The 22,148-nt window shown below is 31.6% G+C and overlaps 1 protein-coding gene across 1 annotated transcript in view; it reads left to right on the top strand.

The window, feature by feature from the left end:
- LOC126891111 (SCY1-like protein 2) overlaps positions 1-22,148 on the top strand; it is a 242,079-nt gene that overhangs the window by 99,297 nt on the left and 120,634 nt on the right. The window contains exon 4 of the mRNA XM_050660294.1: positions 18,034-18,148. Within this exon, the coding sequence (XP_050516251.1) occupies positions 18,034-18,148 (115 nt within the window). The remainder of the gene's footprint in view (positions 1-18,033; positions 18,149-22,148) is intronic.

Here is a 22,148-nt window from a genome sequence, read left to right on the forward strand (position 1 = left end):
TAATAGGATAGCCTAAGTATTACTTTCCAACTATCCGATTGGTAGGGAAATGTTCGGAATGATGACTATTGGTCAAAGTAGGTGATAGCTGTCAGAAAGGGAGGTGAATTTAGGCGAGAAAGAAAATCTTGTCCGAGATTAGGACAAGAAGAATTCAATTAAGTTTTAGAAGTCATGCAGTAAAGACGTGCATTTTTTTTTTGGCTGTGCCGAGTTAGGCTCAGAATGGAATCTTGAGGATTCTGTAGTGAAAGTCGCAAGTACGATATGTTGTCGCAAATACCATACCGGTATATTCTTTGTGTTGTGTCCGGTACAATAATGGAATAGTGTTCCTAGTACGGCGTTTAGTATGTCTCTTGCAAAAATAACTACTTAATTCAACCTTCGCGGACGTAGCTCCCGTTTAGCATGCCTTCTGCAAATTAACTTAATTCAATCTTACCGGAACGTGGTTCCCGGTCTTTTGACTAAAGACAATAGTCTAAACAAAGTATGTTTTATCATCGAGTCAGTGTAATGTATCACTAATAATTAAATACGCAGTTACATTCTTTTCATAAAACAGACTATGGAATTTTTATTTTTCATATAAATAACAGTTATGTAATGGTACTTTAAATGTAAAGTGAAAGTGAGTTCGTCGCAACAACCAGAGCTCTAAAGAGCTAACCGATCCAGCACTACAGCAAACAGCAGATCGTAGCCAGATCCAGCACCACAGCAACCACAGATTGTTCACCAGGTATTTGTGATAAATTTTATAATTCCTGTTTTTCTTTTTCGAACTTTTAGCGAAACGCGAAAGACTTAATTTCCTTATTTTTCTAATCAGATCAGTTTTTTTTACAATTTTCTACCTGAATAAATAATGATAATTATGTTTTTTCTAATTATGTAATTGATAATTATGATAACTTATTTCTTATTATTATCTTTGCACAATCCATCTCTGATCCTTATTGTCAGAGGACAAGCAGACTACCTCAGACACCAAGGGTAAGTACCGTTACTATACAGAGGGATACCATTTTAAGTAATTTTTTGTAAATCTTATATAAATATATATTAATAGATTTTGATCTATTAATGGCGCCCAAAAATTGATCATTTCTTTTCTTTATCTTAAATATTATTGTAAGAACTCACTTCCTAAAGTCTCTGAGACTAGAGCTACCGGAGCATTAATAAATTATGTAGTATGAATTTTGTCAAATCTATGTATATTATTATGTTTATCTAATTTGTCGTGCTTCAATTATACGTACTTTTGCCAAAAATTCCCAACAAATACCTACTGGACATTTATTAAAATTTTATAATATATTATTAACATAGTTTTTTTAGATAATTTATTTATTTATTCAATTAATTATTTACAATATGCTAATTAAATACGCCAATCATATAGAGAGGACGCGTATAATTAAAAACAACGGTTTAAATTAAAATATGCCCGATTACTTATAAGAAACTTGAAACTAAATGTTTAAACTTCAATTTAGGCACTTGACAACCTCAAAAATAAATATTTACACATGAGTTTTAAAGCTTAATTTCGCATTTTTTAGATTTTAAATCGCTTAAAACTCACATTCTATCAACTTTTGCGAAAAAAGATCTTTTTTGTTTAAGATGACCCAAAAATGATAAAAACATTTTCGTGGACAAAAACGTGATGTTTTGAATTTGTTAAAAAAAAGTGTTTCAACAATTTCTGTCTTAAAATTTCGCTCGGTATCCTTCTGATTTGTTGTTATGATGGATATATTTTTTACCAAGTATCCACAAAGAAACCGAATCAGAACAAACGGATATAGGTAGCATTAGGTCCGGACCCCGGAAGTGTCACAGGACAGCCAGGGAAACTAATTGGTGATCCCTGCTCTACCATATACAGGGTGTAACAAAAATACAGGTAATAAATTATATCACATCTTCTGAGACCAAAAACAGTTTGATTGAACCTAATTTATCTTAGTACAAATATGTACACAAAAATGTTAGAGTCCTTTGAAGTTATAAAATAAAAATCGATTTTTTCCGATATATCGAAAACTATTAAAGATTTTTTAATTAAAATGGACATGTGGCATTCTTAAAGCAGGATTATCTTATAAAGAAATTATAGTGAAATTTGTGCACCCCCTAAAATTTTTATGGGAGTTTGGTTCCCTTAACCCCCCCCTCAATTTTTATGTACGTTTAAATTAAATTATTATTGTGGTACCATTAGTTAAACACGTTTTTAAAACGTTTTTGCCTCTAAGTATTTTTTCGATTAAAAAGATTTAATCGAGATGCGGCTTCTTTTTCAATATGTTTACATAAAAAATTTACGGGGGTTTTGTGCCTTTAAACCCCCCAAATGTTTGTGTACGTTCCAATTAAACAATTATTGCGTACCATTAATTAAACACAGTGTTTTTAAAACTCTTTTGCCTCCTAATATTTTTCCGATAAGGCAACTTTTATGGAGATGTGGCTTCTTTTTTAGTATGGTGCAAATGTACCTCAAACTGTAATTTATAAATAATCTTTCATATTATTACCAGGTCTCTATACATATAATCGTACGTAACAGTATACAAATATGTGGTGGATTTGACAAATATTCAAAATATCTCGATAAAAACTATCTTTTTGAAAAAGTACCAAGAGGCAAAAAAGTTTTAAAAACATTGTTTTCACTAATGTGCCACAGTGATAATTTAATTGAAACGTAGACAAAAGTTTGGGGGGTTTAATGGAACAAAACCCCCATAAAATTTTTATGGGGTGCACAAATTTCACTATAATTTCTTTTTAAGATGTTTCTGCCATAAGAATGCCACATGTCCATTTTCATTAAAAGATCTCTAATAGTTTTCGATATACAAAAAATCGATTTTCATTTTGTAACTTCAAAGGGCTGTAACTTTTTTTTGTGCATATTTTTACTAAGGTAAGTTAGGTTCAATCGAACTATTTTTGGTCCCAAAATATGTGATTTAATTTATGACCTGTATTTTTGTTACACCCTGTATATGTACCTACACTTATCGATTTATTGACCCATTGACCTCAAATCTGGTAAATTTTTTCCACTTTCTGAACTTTGTATTGGTCAATTCCTCTGCTTTGCTTTATATTTCGGAGGTAAAAACGGCAAAATGGCATTCGAATATCGTATTAAATCTAATAGAGAGCAGTTTCCGCTCGATCGGCGGTCAAAGGATACGGGGCTCTATTTGAACGCTCCTGTAACAGACCCTCAGCAGTAATTAGTTTACAAAGGCGACTGATAGCTTTCACTAGTGGAATTCTATATCAGGACCGATGGTTTAGAACTCAACGATGTTTACTGGTAAACAATGTCTGTGTCGTAAAATACTTAGTTGCCGTAAAAATAGGAACTCCCTTAATATCTCTGCTCTAGTAAATACACTGCGCGCCAGAGAAACCGGGCACTCCACAAAATGGGTAATTTTTGATGTCTCGAATTTCCTAAACCTGTTGTCCGATTTAAGTGATTTTTTTAATATGTTATAGCCAGGCGCGGATACAGAGGGGGGTCAACGGGGCCATTGACCCCCCTATTGTATTTAGTCTGTAAGTATTTTATTTTTTTTATTATGTATTATTTTTTCTGTCAACTCTAAACTTCAAGCAATCACTAGAACACTAAATATACACGACAGCCTCTTGCAAAGAATTGAAAGAAGCCATAAAATCCAGTAAAAGCAGCCTTCTCTGAAAAATAAACTGCAGGCGCATTTGTTTGGGTACCGATGGAACTATATTTTCTCAATTCAAAGCATAACAAAAATGATATTTTAAAATATAAACAGGTACGTTAAACTGAGTATAAACCTTATCTCCTGAAAAGTCAATTCTCAAATTTGGGATAAAATAAAGATACAAAAATTTCAATTTTATTGGATAATCCAGATATACCCATTGACAGTAGAAAGGTTAATCTTAACACCTACAGTTAAAATATCTTATCCTAACTGATCCTTGAGTTTCTGAAAGTGAATACAGATTTCCAAAGACATTAGATTCGTGACAATTACAGCTTATGTGGTCAAACAATTCCCGTGGCTATCTTACAGAAAGAAAGATGAAAGTGCTTACTGCCGTGTGTATGTTTTATTCAGGTCTAAAGAGGGGGTCAAAGCAAAATCGCGTTACAAAACTTAGTTACTATAGTCCAAGTAATGAAGCTTGAAATAGGACAAAACCTCGCAATTTTTACAGAATGGATCGATTTGCTTGAAAATTTGAAAATAAGTAGTGGATAGTCCAAGGATCAAAATCTATATGATGCCGAAAGGCGCTTTTACCATGGGGGTGGTTGCCACCCCCTTTTGGGGGTGGCAATTTTTAATTATATTTTGACCGCAAAAGTTGATAAAAACGTTCATTCTAAGCAAAACAAGTTCTATACATTTTTTTGATAAAATTAATAGTTTTCGATTTATTTGCTATCGAAAGTGTTAGTATTATATCGAAAAATCAATGTTTTTAATAAGTTTTCTGCTAATAACTCCAAAAGTTTTCGTTTTATCAAAACAACCTTACTTAACAAAAATATACTATTTGAAAAAATAAACAAAATCGTCTTTTTTAATTTTCTTCAAGACCAACAGTAATCAAGGTATACTTTATTATATGTAAGCTCTCCTTTGTCAAATGTTAAAAATTGTAGTTTCAAAGTCAAAAGACGGGAAAAATATGCATTTTTCGAGAATAACTTGTAAAAACTAATTTAAAGAATTTAAAAATGTCTATCTATAGAAATAAAAAAGAAGTCTCTAGCTCAAAAATTAAGTGACTTATAATGAAAAGAATGTCAGTCCCTATTTTTTTCAGCGCAAAAGTGGTCGGAAGCAACCCCGTAACCACCACCCTAATTAAAACTAGTCATTGACCTTATTTGGTCTTATTTATTTATGTATTATTAATAAGTTCGAGAAGTTTGACCGACTTATAATGATTCGTTTAAAAAAGAAATGAAGTTAACAGCGATTAACGAATTTTTGTAGTTTGGAAAAAATGGCCTTTTCTTCTGAATACAAAGATTAGCATCAGAGATGTGAAAAAATATGCAAATATTAAATTGTAGCTAATTTAGTTCCCAAGAATTTGGTATGAAAAAAATTTTTCTATGACAAAAATTAAGTGAGCTATTGACAATTAAAACTTGTAATAGCATGCAAAAGCCACCTTTACCAACCCTTTCAAAGTCACCTCTTTTTGTGGCTAAGTATTTTAATAATATCTAATATTAATAGGCTTGTAGATCTTGTAAAAACCTACAAAATTCTTTTATACCAAACTTTTTAAGATACAAAATAAAAAAGTTACGGTTAAAAATCAACATATTTTTTTGAGAGAAAAAAAGGAGAAATTCAATTGTAAGCATAATAATGCAAGTTGGCGGTGTTTTTAGGCGTTGGCCTTATTCATTCTTCTTTATTTGTATATTATTAATAGATTCTAGAAGTTTGGCTGGCTTAGAAGGATTAGTTTTAAAAAAACTGAAGTTTAAAGCGAATAACGAATGTTTGCAATTTGGTAAAAAATGCCATTTTCTTCAGAATAGAAAGATTAGCATCAAAGATAAGAAGAAATGTTTAAAATTAAATTTTAGGTTATTTAATTCTTAAGAACTTGGTGTAAAAATTTTTTTTCTACGACAAACTAAATCGAAAACTATTAGTTTTATCAAAAAAATGTATACAACATTTTTTGCTTAGAATGAATGTTCTTATCAACTTTTGCTGTCAAAATATAATAAAAAATTTCCACCACCGAGATGGGGTGGAAACCACCCCCATAATAAAAGCGCCTTTCGGCATCATATAGATTTTGATCCTTGAACTATCCACTACTTATTCCCAAATTTTCAAGCAAATCGATCCATTCTGTAAAAATTGCGGGGTGAAAAGCTTCGGTTCCTGGACTACTAAGCCCCTTAGGCCTCAAGCGTGCGAAATATTAAGGAGCCATTCTAATAATAACTATCATAAAACGGCTCAATTAAAATGCAGCAACTTTAAAAAAGTGACTGAAGGTAAGACAGAAAACGTCGTCTTTCAATTGAATAATGAAGTTGCAAAAACAGTAAACGAAAATCGAATGAAACCTGTTCCGATTATAAAAACAATTATTTTGTGCGGTCGAGAAAACATCTCATGATGGTGCTATTGATTTGGAAATGGAATCGTCTGAATTAATCAATAATTCAAACGAAGGGGACTTCAGAGAACTTCTTAAATATAGAGTTGATGCAGGTGATCAGATTCTGGAACAGTATCTCAAAAATGCTTCCAAGAATTCAACGCTTATAAGTAAAACAACGCAAAGTGACACACAATGTTGTGGCACTGCTGTTGTGAAAAAATTGTTGAAGCTGTTAACGAAGCGAACATTTTTCTATTTTGGTAGATGAATCAACTGGCACCAGCTCCAATGATCCATTCACAGTATGTGTGCAATATGTGGACCAAAAGAAGTACGGTTTAAAAGATGATTTTTTAAGATTAGTAGTGGTGAAAGGTTTAACTGGAGAGACATTGTCAAGCGTCATAATATGAAAACCCAGAACTTCGTGGGCAAGGGTACGACGGCGGAGCTAATTTATCAGCAGGGCCGCGTTTAGGTTAGTTGACGCCCTAGGCAATTCTCTAGTAGCCGCCCTTAAAACATGTACCATTTTTGGGGAAAAAGCAGATTTTTTTATTTAAATATGAATACACTAATAATGGATTTAAACTACGATGTTTATATACATATAACAGAAAAAATTGCCATTCAAGTTCGATTTCTTTCTTGATTTTCTTTGGCAAAATCATCTATAATGTCGTTATAATTTATCGCCTTTGTTACGTCACTTTCTATGGACAAAATCGACAAAATGTTAAGACTTTTTCGAAAATGACCTTTCAGCAAGAATGCACAAATAAATGCGCAAACCAATGTCAAAATTAGGGAAAATATCTTTAAATCCACTGTTCTTTAAATATTTAGATATATAATTTTTTTATTTAGCTTATGCCTCAACAACTAATGGACATTGGTATGGTAGGTACAGTGAATTTTTGCAGTTAGGTACCTAGTCTCATGTGTAGTGTGTGTGTGTGTTAAGTAAGTGTCTTGTTACTTTGCAAAGTCGACGTGATTGTCTTTGCAAACAGACACTAATTGTATCCGAACGTCTGCGGTCCCTCCGGTAGTACCCACAAGGACAGAAACTATTTTCATTTTTTAATTTATAATAAACGAAATATTCCTGACCCTGATGAGATTCGAACTCACGACCATTCGGACCTTTTGATCCAAAGGTAGGCGCTCTTACCACTGAGCCACAAAGATGGTTTAGATATATCAATTATTGGTGATTTTATTGTGGTATCCAAATGATCCTTTTAAGTGAATGCATTCATGTATGAATGATGTATCTAGGTCGTCTTTATAAATTTGTATCAGATTTTCTGCGTCTTTAATAATTTCTTGATTGTTTAATTTTGACAAATCTGTTATAACACGAAAACATTGATAAATAAATCGATAAGATTCCAGACGTCTGCTCAGATCTCTTATCAGAGTGTCGATTTATAGAATGTGTGGATTTTCATCTCATCACTAGCTGAAAAGTTTGTTCGTCTGCACCCTCGTCAAATTTAATTTTTCTTTTTCTATTTCTTATTTCTTTTTCATATAAATGTTTATTATATATTATGTTTTATTTGGGCACAATTTTTTGGCTTCCTCTTCATAAATGGCAACATTATTTCTGATTGAGTTAAAGTAATTTGAAAGAGCTTCATACCCTTTAACGACAGAACCTAGATTCATTGAAGGACTCTGGACGACATACTTATTGGTTAAGTTCACTCTTTCTAAAATATGTTGCTAAATGACAGCTAATAATGTGTCCAATGTGTAATTTCAAAAGTGTCCATTTTTTTCAAATATAGTGTTTCTCAGCTGCAGTTTGACATTCGTCTTTGAGATATTAAAAAGCGAAGTTTTTATTTCGCTGAAGCCAGTGTATAACGCTTTAGTTGCGTCCGCCCTTGCGGACCACCTAGTTTCACTAAGAGATTTCACAACAGGTGATTTTTTAAGTTTTCAGTCAAAATTTTCCATCTATATGTGGAAGCCGAAAAACATGTATATAATTCTTGTAAAAGAATGAAAAAGAAGTGGCGGCCATACAGGATTCTGCTGCTAAAGATCCTACCAAATTGAGAGAATGTCCAGGGTACGTACTCAGCAAGTTTATTGTGATTTTTTATTCTGGCCTGCAGTCCTGAATATTTGCCAGACATATTGGATGCGTTATCATATGACTGGCCGCGAAAATCACTTAAATCAGTCCTCTAAAGTCGAAATCTCTGTCGATTCCAAAGCAGCAGATTTGTGACCTTCAGATGGAATATATTTAAAAATCTTTCAGTCGGCATACCATCACCACGCCACCAGAAACATAGCGAACTAAAAATGCTAGGTGATGACCATGAGACACGTCTAGTTTCGAGTCAACTATTTATAGTATTTTTCTTGCTTTAATTCGCCAACAATCGTTCTTCTTACTTTTCTTCCCCTCTAAACTATTAGTTCCTCGCATATAGTGTTTGACAGATAATTACAGTTCCCTTGACCAATATTTCCAAATTTGGTAAAGTGCTCGCGTAAAAAATGATCAAATTCTGCTATGAGTACTAAGCAACCTAAAAAGTTACTATTTTGAACTGATCCTATAACTGAATTATCTCCTCTAATGGCAAGTCCCCTTGTGGCGAGTGTGCCAGTGTAATTACTGTTGCAACATGTTGCAAAATGTCGCGCCCGTATTGTACTTCACTTCTGAATGTACTTGTTATTTAACACAGTCTATTCTGTTTTTTAATATACCTCGATTGAATAAACTCAAGACATTGGCCGTGTGGTCCTTTGAATCTTCATATTGTTTTAATCTGACGTTAGCATTCTTCTAGTCATTGAAACCTGTAGTAAAAGAAGTCGGTTGCGCCTGAAATAGACGGCAAGGAATACAAAATACACTCTTTTTAGATGTAGAATAAAGTAGACAATTCCTGAACTTCATTCACTGTTCAACATTTTTCTGGAAAAATGATTCCTTGTTAGGGATCTGTTTATTTGTACATTTTTTACATTTGTTGTTAGGGATGTTTTCTAGAAATTAATGTCCACTTGTATGGTATGGATGTACTTAAATGTTATTCGATTTTAATATTTATATACAAATATTTTTTTGTACAGTATTTTTGCCGCTCTAGGCAACTGCCTATATTGCCTAATGGATAAAGCAGCCCTGTTTATCAGTGTGCAAGCGCGAATTTTGAAACAACAGCGAGTAGAATTGCATATGCACGGAGTCTCAGTATTGTACTCGTATATCTGCAATTAATGAACTTTCCCCTTTGAGGACGTGTGAGCCGTATCGCTAAATCTGGAATAATAAAGATGTGCTACTCTCAATATTCAGATGCGTAAGAAATTTGTCGGAAGCCACTCCCACCAGAGGCTAAGTCTCACCAGTTCTCAATCTTCTTGATACCGTAGGTATCTGGGATGAGTGAATTTTATCTTTAGAGTAAGTGTGAGTCGTATGGCTAATTCAGGATTATATTATTATAATATATGCGGTGCGGTAAGTCTGGTCCCCCTATTATGAATTTCTAGATCCGCGCCTGGTTATAGCCGTCTTTAACAATATCGCCGTAATAATATTGTTGCTAGACAGATAACTTGTCATTGCATACCGGGTGTACCAATAAAACTGTTTTTTCTCAAAGTTCGCAACATCCTGTGGAATATTCTAGCATGTATATAATACGAAATTAAAACATAACTATAGCCTTAGGCTTTTTTAACATTCTGTTTATTACATAATTCGCTCATGTGGGATAATAAAAAAGTTAGGTACTTTAACATCTAGCCTTGTCTTTCGTCAATACAGGGTGTTTCTAAATAAGTGCGACAAACTTTAAGGAGTAATTCTGCATGAAAAAATAATAACCGTTTGCTTTGTAAACATATGTCCGCAAATGCTTCGTTTCCGAGATACGGGAAGTTAAATATTTTCTTATAAACTGACGATTTATTTATTGTTTTAAAACCGGTTGAGATATGCAAATGAAATTTGGTAGGTTTTAAGAGGTATTTATTGCGCATTTTTTGACGTACAACTAAGAATTTTTTATTCACCTTTCGCCTGCATACGGGTCATATTACCCGGTCATATTAACCGTATGCACGCCAATGGTGAATATAAAATTCTTAATTGCATGTGAAAAAATGGGCTTTAAAAATCTACTAAATTTCTTTTGCATATATCAACCGGTTTTAGAGCAATAAATAAATAGCCAGTTTGTTAAAAAAAATTCAACATCCCGTATCTGAAAACGAAGCATTTGCGGATATATGTGTATAAAGCAAACGGCCCTTAGGCTAAGGGATACTGAAAAAATAATTTTACTTTACCTGCCGCGATTAATCGAGATTAAATGTAAGTGGTCGATGGCAGTAATCGATTATTTATTTGAGTAACTTACAATTTATTTACTTTAGTTATTTAAAAATATTGTACACAATTTGCGATATTATCAATTAAATTTATGTCAACAAGTGAAATTATGTAGTATTTTGCAATTATATTCATATAAAATAAATTAAAACTTTACTGATTTAGTAATTATTTAATATTGGTAACTAACGATTAAAAATCGAAAGCAACTATCTTGCAAAAGTTATCTGTCACCACTGCCATGAAATTATTATGACGTTTAAAATTTAAAAAGTTCTTAAATTGTAAATTGTAAGTACCTAAGTATTAAAACCAATATAAAATGCGATAAAATTTTGTATGCACCACGTCAGTAAAGATTCTTTATCGAACTCGTCTGTTATTCGACTCGCTCGCTATGCTCGCTCGGCTCATAATAACAGACTCGTTCGATAAAGAGTAACTTTACTAACTTGGTACATAAATAACTATTATCGGCAACCGTCACTCAGTCATTCATTATTGTACTCATTTGCCCTCATTTGCGGCAGTAAAGTAACAATTTATTGTACTGCAACAAGAAATTTTACTTTACCTGTCGCCATTAACCTTTAATTACACGCGCTGGCGTACTTTGTACGCCAGATATAAGAATTCTACTGGAAATATATTTAAAAATTTAATTTTTGACCTTACTTATTTTTCTAACCTATCACTGGAATGTGCTTTACAATTTGGTTTTAATTTCGTTATAAGCGGCGTTCTGGAAAGGTCGTAATTTACATTTTATTATTTGTCGTTTCCGGTGGTGGACAATATACCCTAGGATTATATTACTATAAGTCGTAACATAAGTACATATTTTAATTGTTTTTTAGTCATTATGGCAAAAAATATATGTTTCTTTGTAAACAATACTTTTTCTCCTGTAAAAAATCACATTTAAAAAAATTTTTTATTAGTAATTTTATTTATCATGAAATCCAGTTATTCCATGATTCCAGTTATAAATCCCAATTGGCTTACTGAAAAGTAACTCCAAGTATTCACTGATGCCGAATAAGGTTTATAACAAACAACTAAGTGTATTTTTTCAAAAAAAATTAAACAAATCCGCTGTTTTTAAGTGTATTTTCTTGTGGCGTACAAAGTACGCCACGCGTGTAGTTATGTTATAACTTGATGCGCGGGTAGTTAAAGGTTAATCGAGATTGAATGTAAATGGTCGATGGCAGTAATCGATTATTTATTTGAGTAACTTAGAATTTATTTACTTTAATTAGTAAAAATATTGTACAAAATTTACGAAATTGTTAATTAAATTTATGTCAAAATGTGAAATTCCGTAGTATTTTGTAATTATATTCATATAAAATAAATCAAAATTTTACCGATTTAGTAATTATTCAATATTGATAACTATCGATTAAAAATCGAAAGCGGCCATCATGCAAAAGTCATCTGTCGTTACTGTCATGCAATTTTTATTACGTCTAAAATTTAAAAACGTTCCTAAATTGTAAATTGTAAGTAAGTGTTAAAACCAATATCAAAATGTTAGCGATAAAATTTTGTATGCACCACGTCAGTAAAGACTCTTTATCGAACTGGTCTGTTATTCGCCTCGCTCGCTAACGCTAGCTCTGCTCATAATATCAGACTCGTTCGATAAAGAGTAACTTACTGACTTCGTACATAAATAACTATTTTCGTAATCCTTAAAAAGCATTTTCTTTAAAATAAAAAAGAAATCAAGGAGCTCGCATATTTCAAGATAACGTTTTTTTACAACTTTGTGACTCGACCATTTCCTTATGCGCCTCTCTTATCGTCAGTTTATTGAAATATCCATTGTTCTTCATTTACTTAACCTAGCTTGTCTTAACCTGGCATTGCTTTCGAGTTTTTTGTGAAGGATATATTGTTTTTACGCACTGCCCCTGTATTAAGAGTCCGTAGATGGTATTGGTACATTTACAGGGTACAAGTAATTGTACATTGACAAATCTATCGCCGTTAATCAAAATAAGGGTCCATTTTATTACTATTAAATCTGGATTTTTAAGATGTTATAATATACAGTGTGTAACAAAAATGCAGGTCATAAATTTAATCACATATTCTGGCACCAAAAATAGTTCGATTGAATCTAACTTACCTTAGTACAAAATGTGTACATCAACCCAGTTACAGCACTTTGATGTTACAAAATAAAAATACATTTTTTTCAATATATCGAAAACTATTATTAGGGGAGTGCATATAGATTTCCACTTCGAAAAAAATCAAACAAGATAGAACTTTTTGTAATTTCATTAAGAAGTGTTTAATAAACAACATATCAAAAAGTTCTACTCGAGAAGTGGGTGCTTCATTTTTTATTAAACAAATGAACTACGAAATTCGATGTTGTTTTAAATAACTCCGAAAATATAAATTTTAGAACAAAACTGACTTAATTAAAAATTCAGAAAATTTTACAAAAAAAACTTTATATAAGGAATTTTCTAAAGTTAAATCTGTATTTTCTATAATTTTTTATTTATAACGCTAAAGTCACCCTTCTCACAAACATTGGCGCACTGTACCCTGGACTACTAAAGGTATCCGAATATCTTCCAAGAATATGCGTTCTCTTCTCTATATCAGGAAATTTACTACCAACGTCTCTATCACTGAATATATCACCAAGTACAGGGCAACCTATCTTAAACTTATAAAATCAGTTAAAAAAGACTACTACCATAACCGTTTGGGAAGCTCAAAAAGTGTTGCAAAAGAAACTTGGTCCATAATAAACGATCTTCGAAATAAAACCCACACTGCTAAAACAATTTCCCTTCCAGACCCTGAAAATCTAAATGAATACTTTGTTAATGTGAGTAAAAATATAACATCAACTATTTTGCCACAACAAGATCCCATTGCTTATCTCCCTAATTCAAGAAAGGTCTCGAATTCATTCTTTATAAAACCAGTCGATAAATCTGAACTGATCCAAACAATCAATAGTATCAAAAGCAAATCCTCCTGTAGTACTGATGGTCTATCGATAAAAAATTTTTCTAATCTCCCAGAAAATGTGTTAGAAGTCCTCATCTCACTAATTAATGATTCCTTTGAGAAAGGTAAATTTCCAGAGTGCCTGAAGACAGCCATCATTATTCCTCTTCATAAGGGTGGTGAAATATCTAATACCTGCAATTATAGACCTATTGCACTACTACCGGTACTCTCCAAAATTATTGAGAGACTCATAAAAGCCCGACTTATGTCCTTTCTAGTTGAAAACAACATTTTATCACAAAATCAGTTCGGCTTTTTAAATAATAAATGCACCACTGATGCCATCTTTTCTGTACTACATGAGGTTTATCAAGCACTGAACAATAATCTTTACACTGCCACCTTTTTTTGTGACTACGCCAAAGCTTTTGATTGTGTAAATCATAACATTTTGATAAGAAAACTAAATTTCTACGGAATTCGAGGTATTTTTTTAGATTGGTTCCAATCTTACTTGGATGATAGGAAACAACTGGTTAGAGCAAACGATACAGACTCTAGTCTCAAAAACATTGTATGTGGGGTACCTCACGGTTCAGTATTGGGTCCTCTACTTTTCCTTATCTTTATTAATGACATCACTAGTTTAAAAATCGATGGAAAAGTCTTTCTTTTTGCTGATGATACCAGTATCACTTGGAGCAACTCAAATATTGCAACTCTTCATGCTACTATAACTTCTGATCTACTTACAATAAAAACCTGGTCTGACTCTAATTTACTCTCGTTTAACGTAGATAAAACAGTAGCATTGTCTTATAAAGGAGTCCTTCATCCCTTACCTCTTAATAACAGCCAGATCAGTACCGTTGATTCTATAAAATTTCTTGGTATTTTTTTAGACAGCAACCTTAAATGGTCCCACCATATCGATTTGTTAAGGAAGAAACTATCCTCAGCTTGCTATGCTGTAAGATCTGTTTCGAATGAACTCAATTTAGCATCTTCCAAAATAACATATTTTTCTTTGTTCGAGTCACATCTTCGTTATGGTCTTTCTTTTTGGGGTTCTGGTACAGCTGCCCAATTCGATGTTATTTTCAAATTAAAAAAAAGAGCAATTTGATATCTGTTTGGCCTCAGAAGAACAACACATTGCAGAAGTTACTTCAAAGATCACAGAATTTTAACCCTTCCATCTTTGTATATTTTAGAAACTGTTTGCTTAATTCGTAAACATCTACATGTCTTTCCACCAAGACCTAATCATGATTACTTCACGAGAAATTCTACGTTTGACGTCTATATGCCGACCCCGTCCTCTGAGTTAGTAAAGAAATCTATATTATATTCCGCAAAAAAACTTTACAATCATCTCCCTCTACAACTTAAATCTGCAGCATCTTTCCCCAAATTCCGTAAACTGACAAAAGCCTACCTATCTGAAAGACCATATTATTCAGTAGAAGATTTTCTTAATCAATAACTAAGAAATTACAATACCCTTTGCACAAGTAGTATTTTTATTATCATTTTTTTGTCTATATTTGGGTGTCATATGCAGCAGCTTAACTTTTAAACTTATTAATTACTAGGTAGACTAGGCATTTGCAATTTACTTAAATTTTGCAATTGATTACTTCTGTTTAACTTCATTATTATTGTTATTATTGTAAACATATTGATTTATGTAATTTTAGTAAATTGAATTGTTATTGTTTTGTTTTCTTGACTTTTAAAAGCTTTGTCGATAAAATTGTACAATTTTTCATGACAATAAAGCATATTTTTATTCTATTGTATTCTATTTCTGAAAAGTAGCATACGGCGAAGTGCACGGTTGAGTTATTTTAATATAGTTCTTTAAGTAATGGATCAAATAAAATTTTACAAATTGAAGCTAAAAAAAGAATAATTAAGCTATCTTATGGTTATAATAAAAAAAATAAAATGTATGGGCGTAAGTACGGTGGGGGCGAAAATGAGCCTTACAGGAATTTTGTTTAAAAATGATTTAAAAATGTGTAACTAATACAATTTTTCTTAAAAAACCCTAAATTTTGCAGAAATTACCTTTCAAGCATCGTACTAAATGATGTTTCATTCAAAAAAATCTCAAAAATTTAATTCAAATGATATGACGTCTAACAAAATGTAATTTTTGAAATCTTCACAGTTTTATAGAATTACCACCATTTTAAGACGGTATTACTCAAGTTTGTACAGATCTATTACAGTTTTATAAGTGGTATTTTAAAGCTCAGGATGTAGTCTTTAAAATGCACTAAATTATTTTACTTTAGAAATGAAATAGACTATTTCTTTTTGATAAAATTAAGAAAGATAACAAACATGTAATACAAAAACCGAAAATTACCAGCTGAACAAATGTTTATATAAGGTGATCAAAACTTTTTTCTGTAAAACTTACCTAAAATACATTTAATAATAAACTTCAACAATAATAAATGTTCAGCAAAAAAATTTTTTTTTAGCTCTTATACAGTATGTCTGCGTAACTTGGAACCTATTGATAACTTTTTTATTATCAGTTTTACGAAAAAAAGTTATTCCTTATAAATTACTCTGCATCGTATTTAATCTAAGATGCAATTATTAAATATCAAATTTAATGAGTTTTATACGAGGTATGTCAAAAAATATGAATTTCACTCAAGAGTAAAGTATCGTTAAATTTCACAATATCGAAAATTGTTATTAAGAAAAGTTGTTTGGAATTAAAAAAATTGTTTTAGTGTTCAATTACATCCTTCTAATTAAAAGATTGTGAATAATAAAGGCGCTTAACTCGTAAGAAAAATTCATATTTTTTACATACCTCGTATAAAATTAAGAAAGTTTAATATCTTATGGTTGTATCTTAGATTTTAGACCCGGGAGAGCATTTTATGAAGAATAACTTTTTTTCGTAAAAGTGATAATAGAATATTTATCACAATTGTAGTAAAATGATTGATAAAAAAATTGTAGAAAATTGAAAAAAAATTCGATTAGAATAATGTTATTGTATATTTAAACATAGTTTTTAATTTGAAACAACTTTTCATAATAGCATTTTTTGATATTCTGAAATATAAACGTACTTTACTCTTTAACGAAATTCATATTTTTGACATAACTAGTCGTATAAAATTGATAAAATTTGATATCTGATGGTTGAGTTTTATATTTTTGACTATCCAGAGCATTTTATGAAGAATAACTTTTTTCGTAAAATTGATAATAAAAAAGTTTTCCATGTGGTTCCTAGCTACGCAGACATATTGTATAAGAGCTGTATAAGAATTTTTAAATTGCAATGCCATATTCGGATTCAGTATAATCAAAAACAAAATAGAAACATATTTGATCAAAGTAAAATGATGAGTTTAACGATATTTTTAAAATTATTACTACAAAACAATTGTTATTGTTTAAACAATTAATAAACAATTAGCGGCCAAATCCGCGAGTAGAACTTTTTACATTAACATTTATATAAACTAACAAAAACAGTTTTAGAAAAATATAAGCTTGTTTGAATTTTTCCGAAACAATGCATGTTTTTGTTCTAACTGCACTCCCCTATATAGAGTTTTATTAAAAATGGAGATGTAGCATTCAATTAAAAATTAAATGTTAAAAAAATTATAGTGAAATTTGGGAACCCCACAAAAATTTGTTTTGTTCCTTTAAACCCCTCCAATTAAATTATTATTGTGGTACCATAATTAAACACTATGGTTTTAAATCTTCATTACCTCTTAATATTTTTTCGATAAGCCAGTGTTTATCGAGATATTTTGAATATTTATCGAATCCACCAAATATTTGTATATGGTCAACTACGATTATAGAGACCTGTTAATAATCTGAAAATTTATTTATAATTTACATTTTTAGGTAGGTATATTTTAAAACATGTTAAAAAAGAAGCCACATCTCGATAAAAGGTGGCTTATCGAAAAAATACTAAGAAGCAAAAGGTTTAAAAACACTGTGTTTAACTAATGATACCACAATAATGGTTTAATGGGACGTACACAAACATTTGGGGGGTTTAAGGTAATAAAACCCCATAAAATTTTTGTGGGGTGTACAAATTTCACTGTTATTTTTTAAGATGTTACTGCCATAATAATGCCACCTGTCCATCTTGAATAAAAAATCTCTAATAGTTTTCGATATATTGAAAAAAATCGATTTTCATTTTGTAACTGCAAAGGTCTGTTTTTTTATGTGCACATTTTTTGTACTAAGGTAAGTTAGGTTCAATCGAACTATTTTTGGTCCCAGAATATGTGATTTAATTTATAACCTGCTTTTTTGTTACACCCTGTATAATATGTATGAACTTTTAATGGTGTATCCCATTAAAGGAATTCTCGTAATAAATGAGTTTGACAATTCTATTACTAATTCTGAATAGTTTATTTCCTATATATTATGTATAAGTTTTATTTTAGTATGTAAGTTTAAAATAATCTAACCATGTGTATTTTTTCCAGTGATCCAGCATTGCATGCACTCCAGTTCCTTGACGTAATTAATATGAAAGATCCTACTCAGAAATCACATTTCTATAGGATAGCTCTTAAAGATGCTCTACCATATATCCCCAAGGTAAGTTTTTTAGTGTTCGAATATAATATACAGGATAAGTCCCAATAAATATGTCATTTATCGTTCTAAATATGGTATAAATTTTTTTTTTGTTTTCTGATGTTATTATTAAGTAGAACCGATTCTTCATACCAGTAATTTATGGAATATTTATGTTGACTGGACTATAAAGAGTATGCGATTAATATATTTGTAAGCTCAGAGTTGACATTACTTTTTTACCAGTGGAGTTAGTTCCCTTGATAATAAAATCAAGCGTGTTTATAAAAGGCTTTTAAGTGTGCCTTGAGCCTTAGGGTGCGTCCATAATGCACACTGGTGTCCGAGTGAGAAAGCCGAGTCCATGTGCGAATAATCCTAACAGCGCGCAGGTTAGGGTGGGTCGATTTTTCGAAATTACTAAAATGGTAAAATGCAATTGAAAAAAAGTTGAAGTTGAAAAACAAAATTTTTGATATTAAATATTAATAAAAAAAATATTATTTTGAACTGCCACATAAATGTCAAAAATCTAAATTTTTATATTAAAAATATTAAATTTTGCATTTTACCACATTGTTAAATAATTAAAACTAAAAGTTTTTTTACAATAAAGTTTTTGTATATTTTTAATATTTCAACTGCCACAAAGACATTATGTTAAAACTAAATTAGGCGATCATTACGTGAATCGACGCCACTGACTTGGCTGTCCGATGTTTTCGGACCGATCGTAATGTTTTATTGATTTGAGACAAAGAGGTATTCTTTCATTTGGGAATGAATCAATTTTCGACTAACAACCACGGAATACAGTCGTATTAGTCGTCGTATCTCTTGATCTTTTACGTCGTAATATAAGTTTGTTTATATGTTTATTTACCAATAAAATGGCGCGTAACACCAGAAGTGAGTTAAAGTGTCCTATATTTGGATCATCCAATAATATAAACGAAACAGTTTTACCAACATATGAATATATGAACACTTACTTCAACTATGTTGAACATGAATTAAAACCGATTGCAACAAATCCACAAAAAACCGCAACTGAGACAAGTCAAATTGTAGCAAAGAAAATTCAGGAAATTTGGAGTCGTGCTTCAATTCCAACCGTTCAGCAGTGCAGTTTTATAAAGCAAATAACAAGTTATCGTCTTAAAATTAGAAATTTACTAAAACCTTATAAACAACGCAGTGGTGTTGCAAGTTATAAAAAACAGTTAAATGATTTCAGAACACAATCCAAAGTACTACTTGATGTGGCTGCTTGTAAATGTCTAGATTTAAATAATTGTTCTTGCGATAATGTATTTAAAGTGCCAGCAGCCGAACGACCATTTTTAGAAGACCAAAGAACTCAAAGACGAATGATAATTGGTGCCATAGATATAACAATGTCCAAAAAGTTACAGAACCGAGAAGAGAGAAATTTATTGCAAATTCAAAAACAATTAAATGAGAATGTTGTTCACTTACCGAAAAATCGATCTCGGCAGAAAAGAATAGCTACGGAAACACTTACATATGAATCGATCAGTTCTGCAGAAACTTCTACTGTGCAGCAAAAATCATTAGCTTCCTATAATGTGTTACAATTACCTGTGCTTGCAAGAACACTCGATCGTTTTGGTATTTCTGATCGAGCTGGTGCTGCAGTCGCTTCAGCAGTACTACAAGATGTCGGTATTATAAATATGGAAGATAATAGCAACATTATAGATAAGAACAAAATTCGTCGTGCTAGAACAAAAAAACGTGCCCTTCTTGAAATGGACGATTCTTCACAGTTACGTGACTTTTTTTCGATGGTCGCAAGGATAATACGTTAAAAATGGAAGATAATCGTCGAAAGTTAATTCGAGAAGAACATATTACAATCTTAAAAATTCCTGAGTCGACTTATCTGGCGCATGTTACTCCTGATTCTGGTACTACTGTGAACATTTTAAAAAGCATTTTAAAATATTTTGATGACTCTGACGTATCCACAGATGTCTTAAGAGTAATAGGGTGTGTTGGGACGAATGTTAATGTTGGAAAGTTTAATGGTGTTATTGTGCAATTAGAAAAACATTTAAATCGCCCGTTGCAGTGGCTTATTTGCCAGCTGCACTGTAATGAATTACCTTTGCGACACCTTATGAATTTCCTTGTTGGTAGTACAAATGGACCTCGTCACTTCAATGGACCTATAGGACAAGCACTCATTGGATGTGAAAATCTACCTGTTGTTAAGTTCAGTGTAATTGAATCATATGTACAGGAGAATGTGGATAGGTCTGATTTAAGTACAGGGCAACAATATCTTCTTGACATGTGTGTTGCAATCTCAGAGGGAAGTATTGACAATAAACTTTCTAAAGGGTGCCTGGGTAAAATAGTGCATTCCCGCTGGTTAACATTAGCTAACCGTATACTACGTTTATATGTTTCCACTGTGGTTCCATCAGATAATTTGATTACATTAGCAACCTTTATTTTAAAAGTGTATGCTCCAGTATGGTTCCTTATAAAAACCAGACCGTCCTGCCTACATGGAGCCTTTAATTTTTGGAAAATGATTCAGTTATCTAGGTATTTACCACAACACCTAAAGGATGTAATGGATCCAGTTCTATTGCGAAATACTTTTTATGCACATCCAGAAAATATGCTACTTGGAATGTTAGGAGATCCAAGAAAACATATTAGAGAGCTTGCTGTGCGCCGTATTTTTAAAGCTCGAACAAGTAACATAAACCAGCGACTACGAACATTTGAGGTACCACCTGTGCTTAATATGAACGCTATGGATTATATCGATATCATAAATTGGAGTACAATACCCTTAACTGAACCACCATTAACAATTGGAAGTTCGAATGAAAATTTACAGGAAATTGTGGTTAATCCGGAGACATCGGCACTGTTATCGGAGCTTAAGTTATATCCGTCTCACACGCAAGCTCTTGAACGCATGATTAAACTTGTGACAGAAGCTTCAGCAAAAGTTTGTGGTGCTGATAGCAGGGATGGTTTGATCAGAACCAAACTGGAATCACACCGAATTATGCCTTCTTTTAGGTTAAAAAAAAGATTATAAGTTGTAAGAACAGTTGTTTGTTTGTTTAATTTAAGCATAAAATTTATTTTTAATGATTTAATGATTTTTTTTTAAATATTAATGTAAATTACGTTGTGGCAGTTAAAATATTAAAAATAAAAACATGAATAATTAACAACATTTGTTTCATTCTATGTATTATAACATTTTGGGATATGCAAGTTGAAAAACTAGTAAAATTTTAAATTCAAAATTTTAGTGACCTTGTGGCAGTTCAAAACAGCACAATATGAAAAAATTTATTTTTACAAAAAAAATTGTTTTCCTACTCCACATGTTTTTTTGGATTGCAAAATCTGAAATTAAAATATTTTTGAATTCAACATTTTAGTGACCTTGTGGCAGTTCAAAACAGCAAAATATGAAAAAATTTATTTTTACAAAAAAAATTGTTTTCCTACTCCACATGTTTATTTGGATTGCAAAATCTGAAATTAAAATATTTTTGAATTTCGTATACAAATCGGCCTACCCTAGCGCAGGTACACCTTGGACATGCCCTTTTGAATACGAAGGATTATTTGCACACGGACACATAGGCGAAACCAGCTCCGAGTCAGTGTGCAAATTATCATTCATACCGATCTACAGTACCTGGCCAAATTATTAGGCCAAGCAAGGAAAAATTTACTATATGAAGTTATTTCTCAATATGTCAAATACAGAGTATCTTAAAATAGGGGATGATGAAGAAGATCCAGAGTTAGAAATTAGAACCACAAAAAGATGAAATAAATATAAATATCTCGGATCTATAATATCTAAAGAAGGCACTACCAAAAGAGACATCGAAAAGAGAACGCAGCAGGGCAAAAAAGCGGTAAACATTCTAAGCTCTCTACTGTGGTCTAAAGATATAAGACAAAAAACGAAATTGACAATCTATCGTACCTTGGTAGAGCCTATTATGACTTA

The sequence above is a fragment of the Diabrotica virgifera genome, chromosome 1, assembly GCF_917563875.1.
Source record: "Diabrotica virgifera virgifera chromosome 1, PGI_DIABVI_V3a".
Lineage (NCBI taxonomy): Eukaryota > Metazoa > Arthropoda > Insecta > Coleoptera > Chrysomelidae > Diabrotica > Diabrotica virgifera.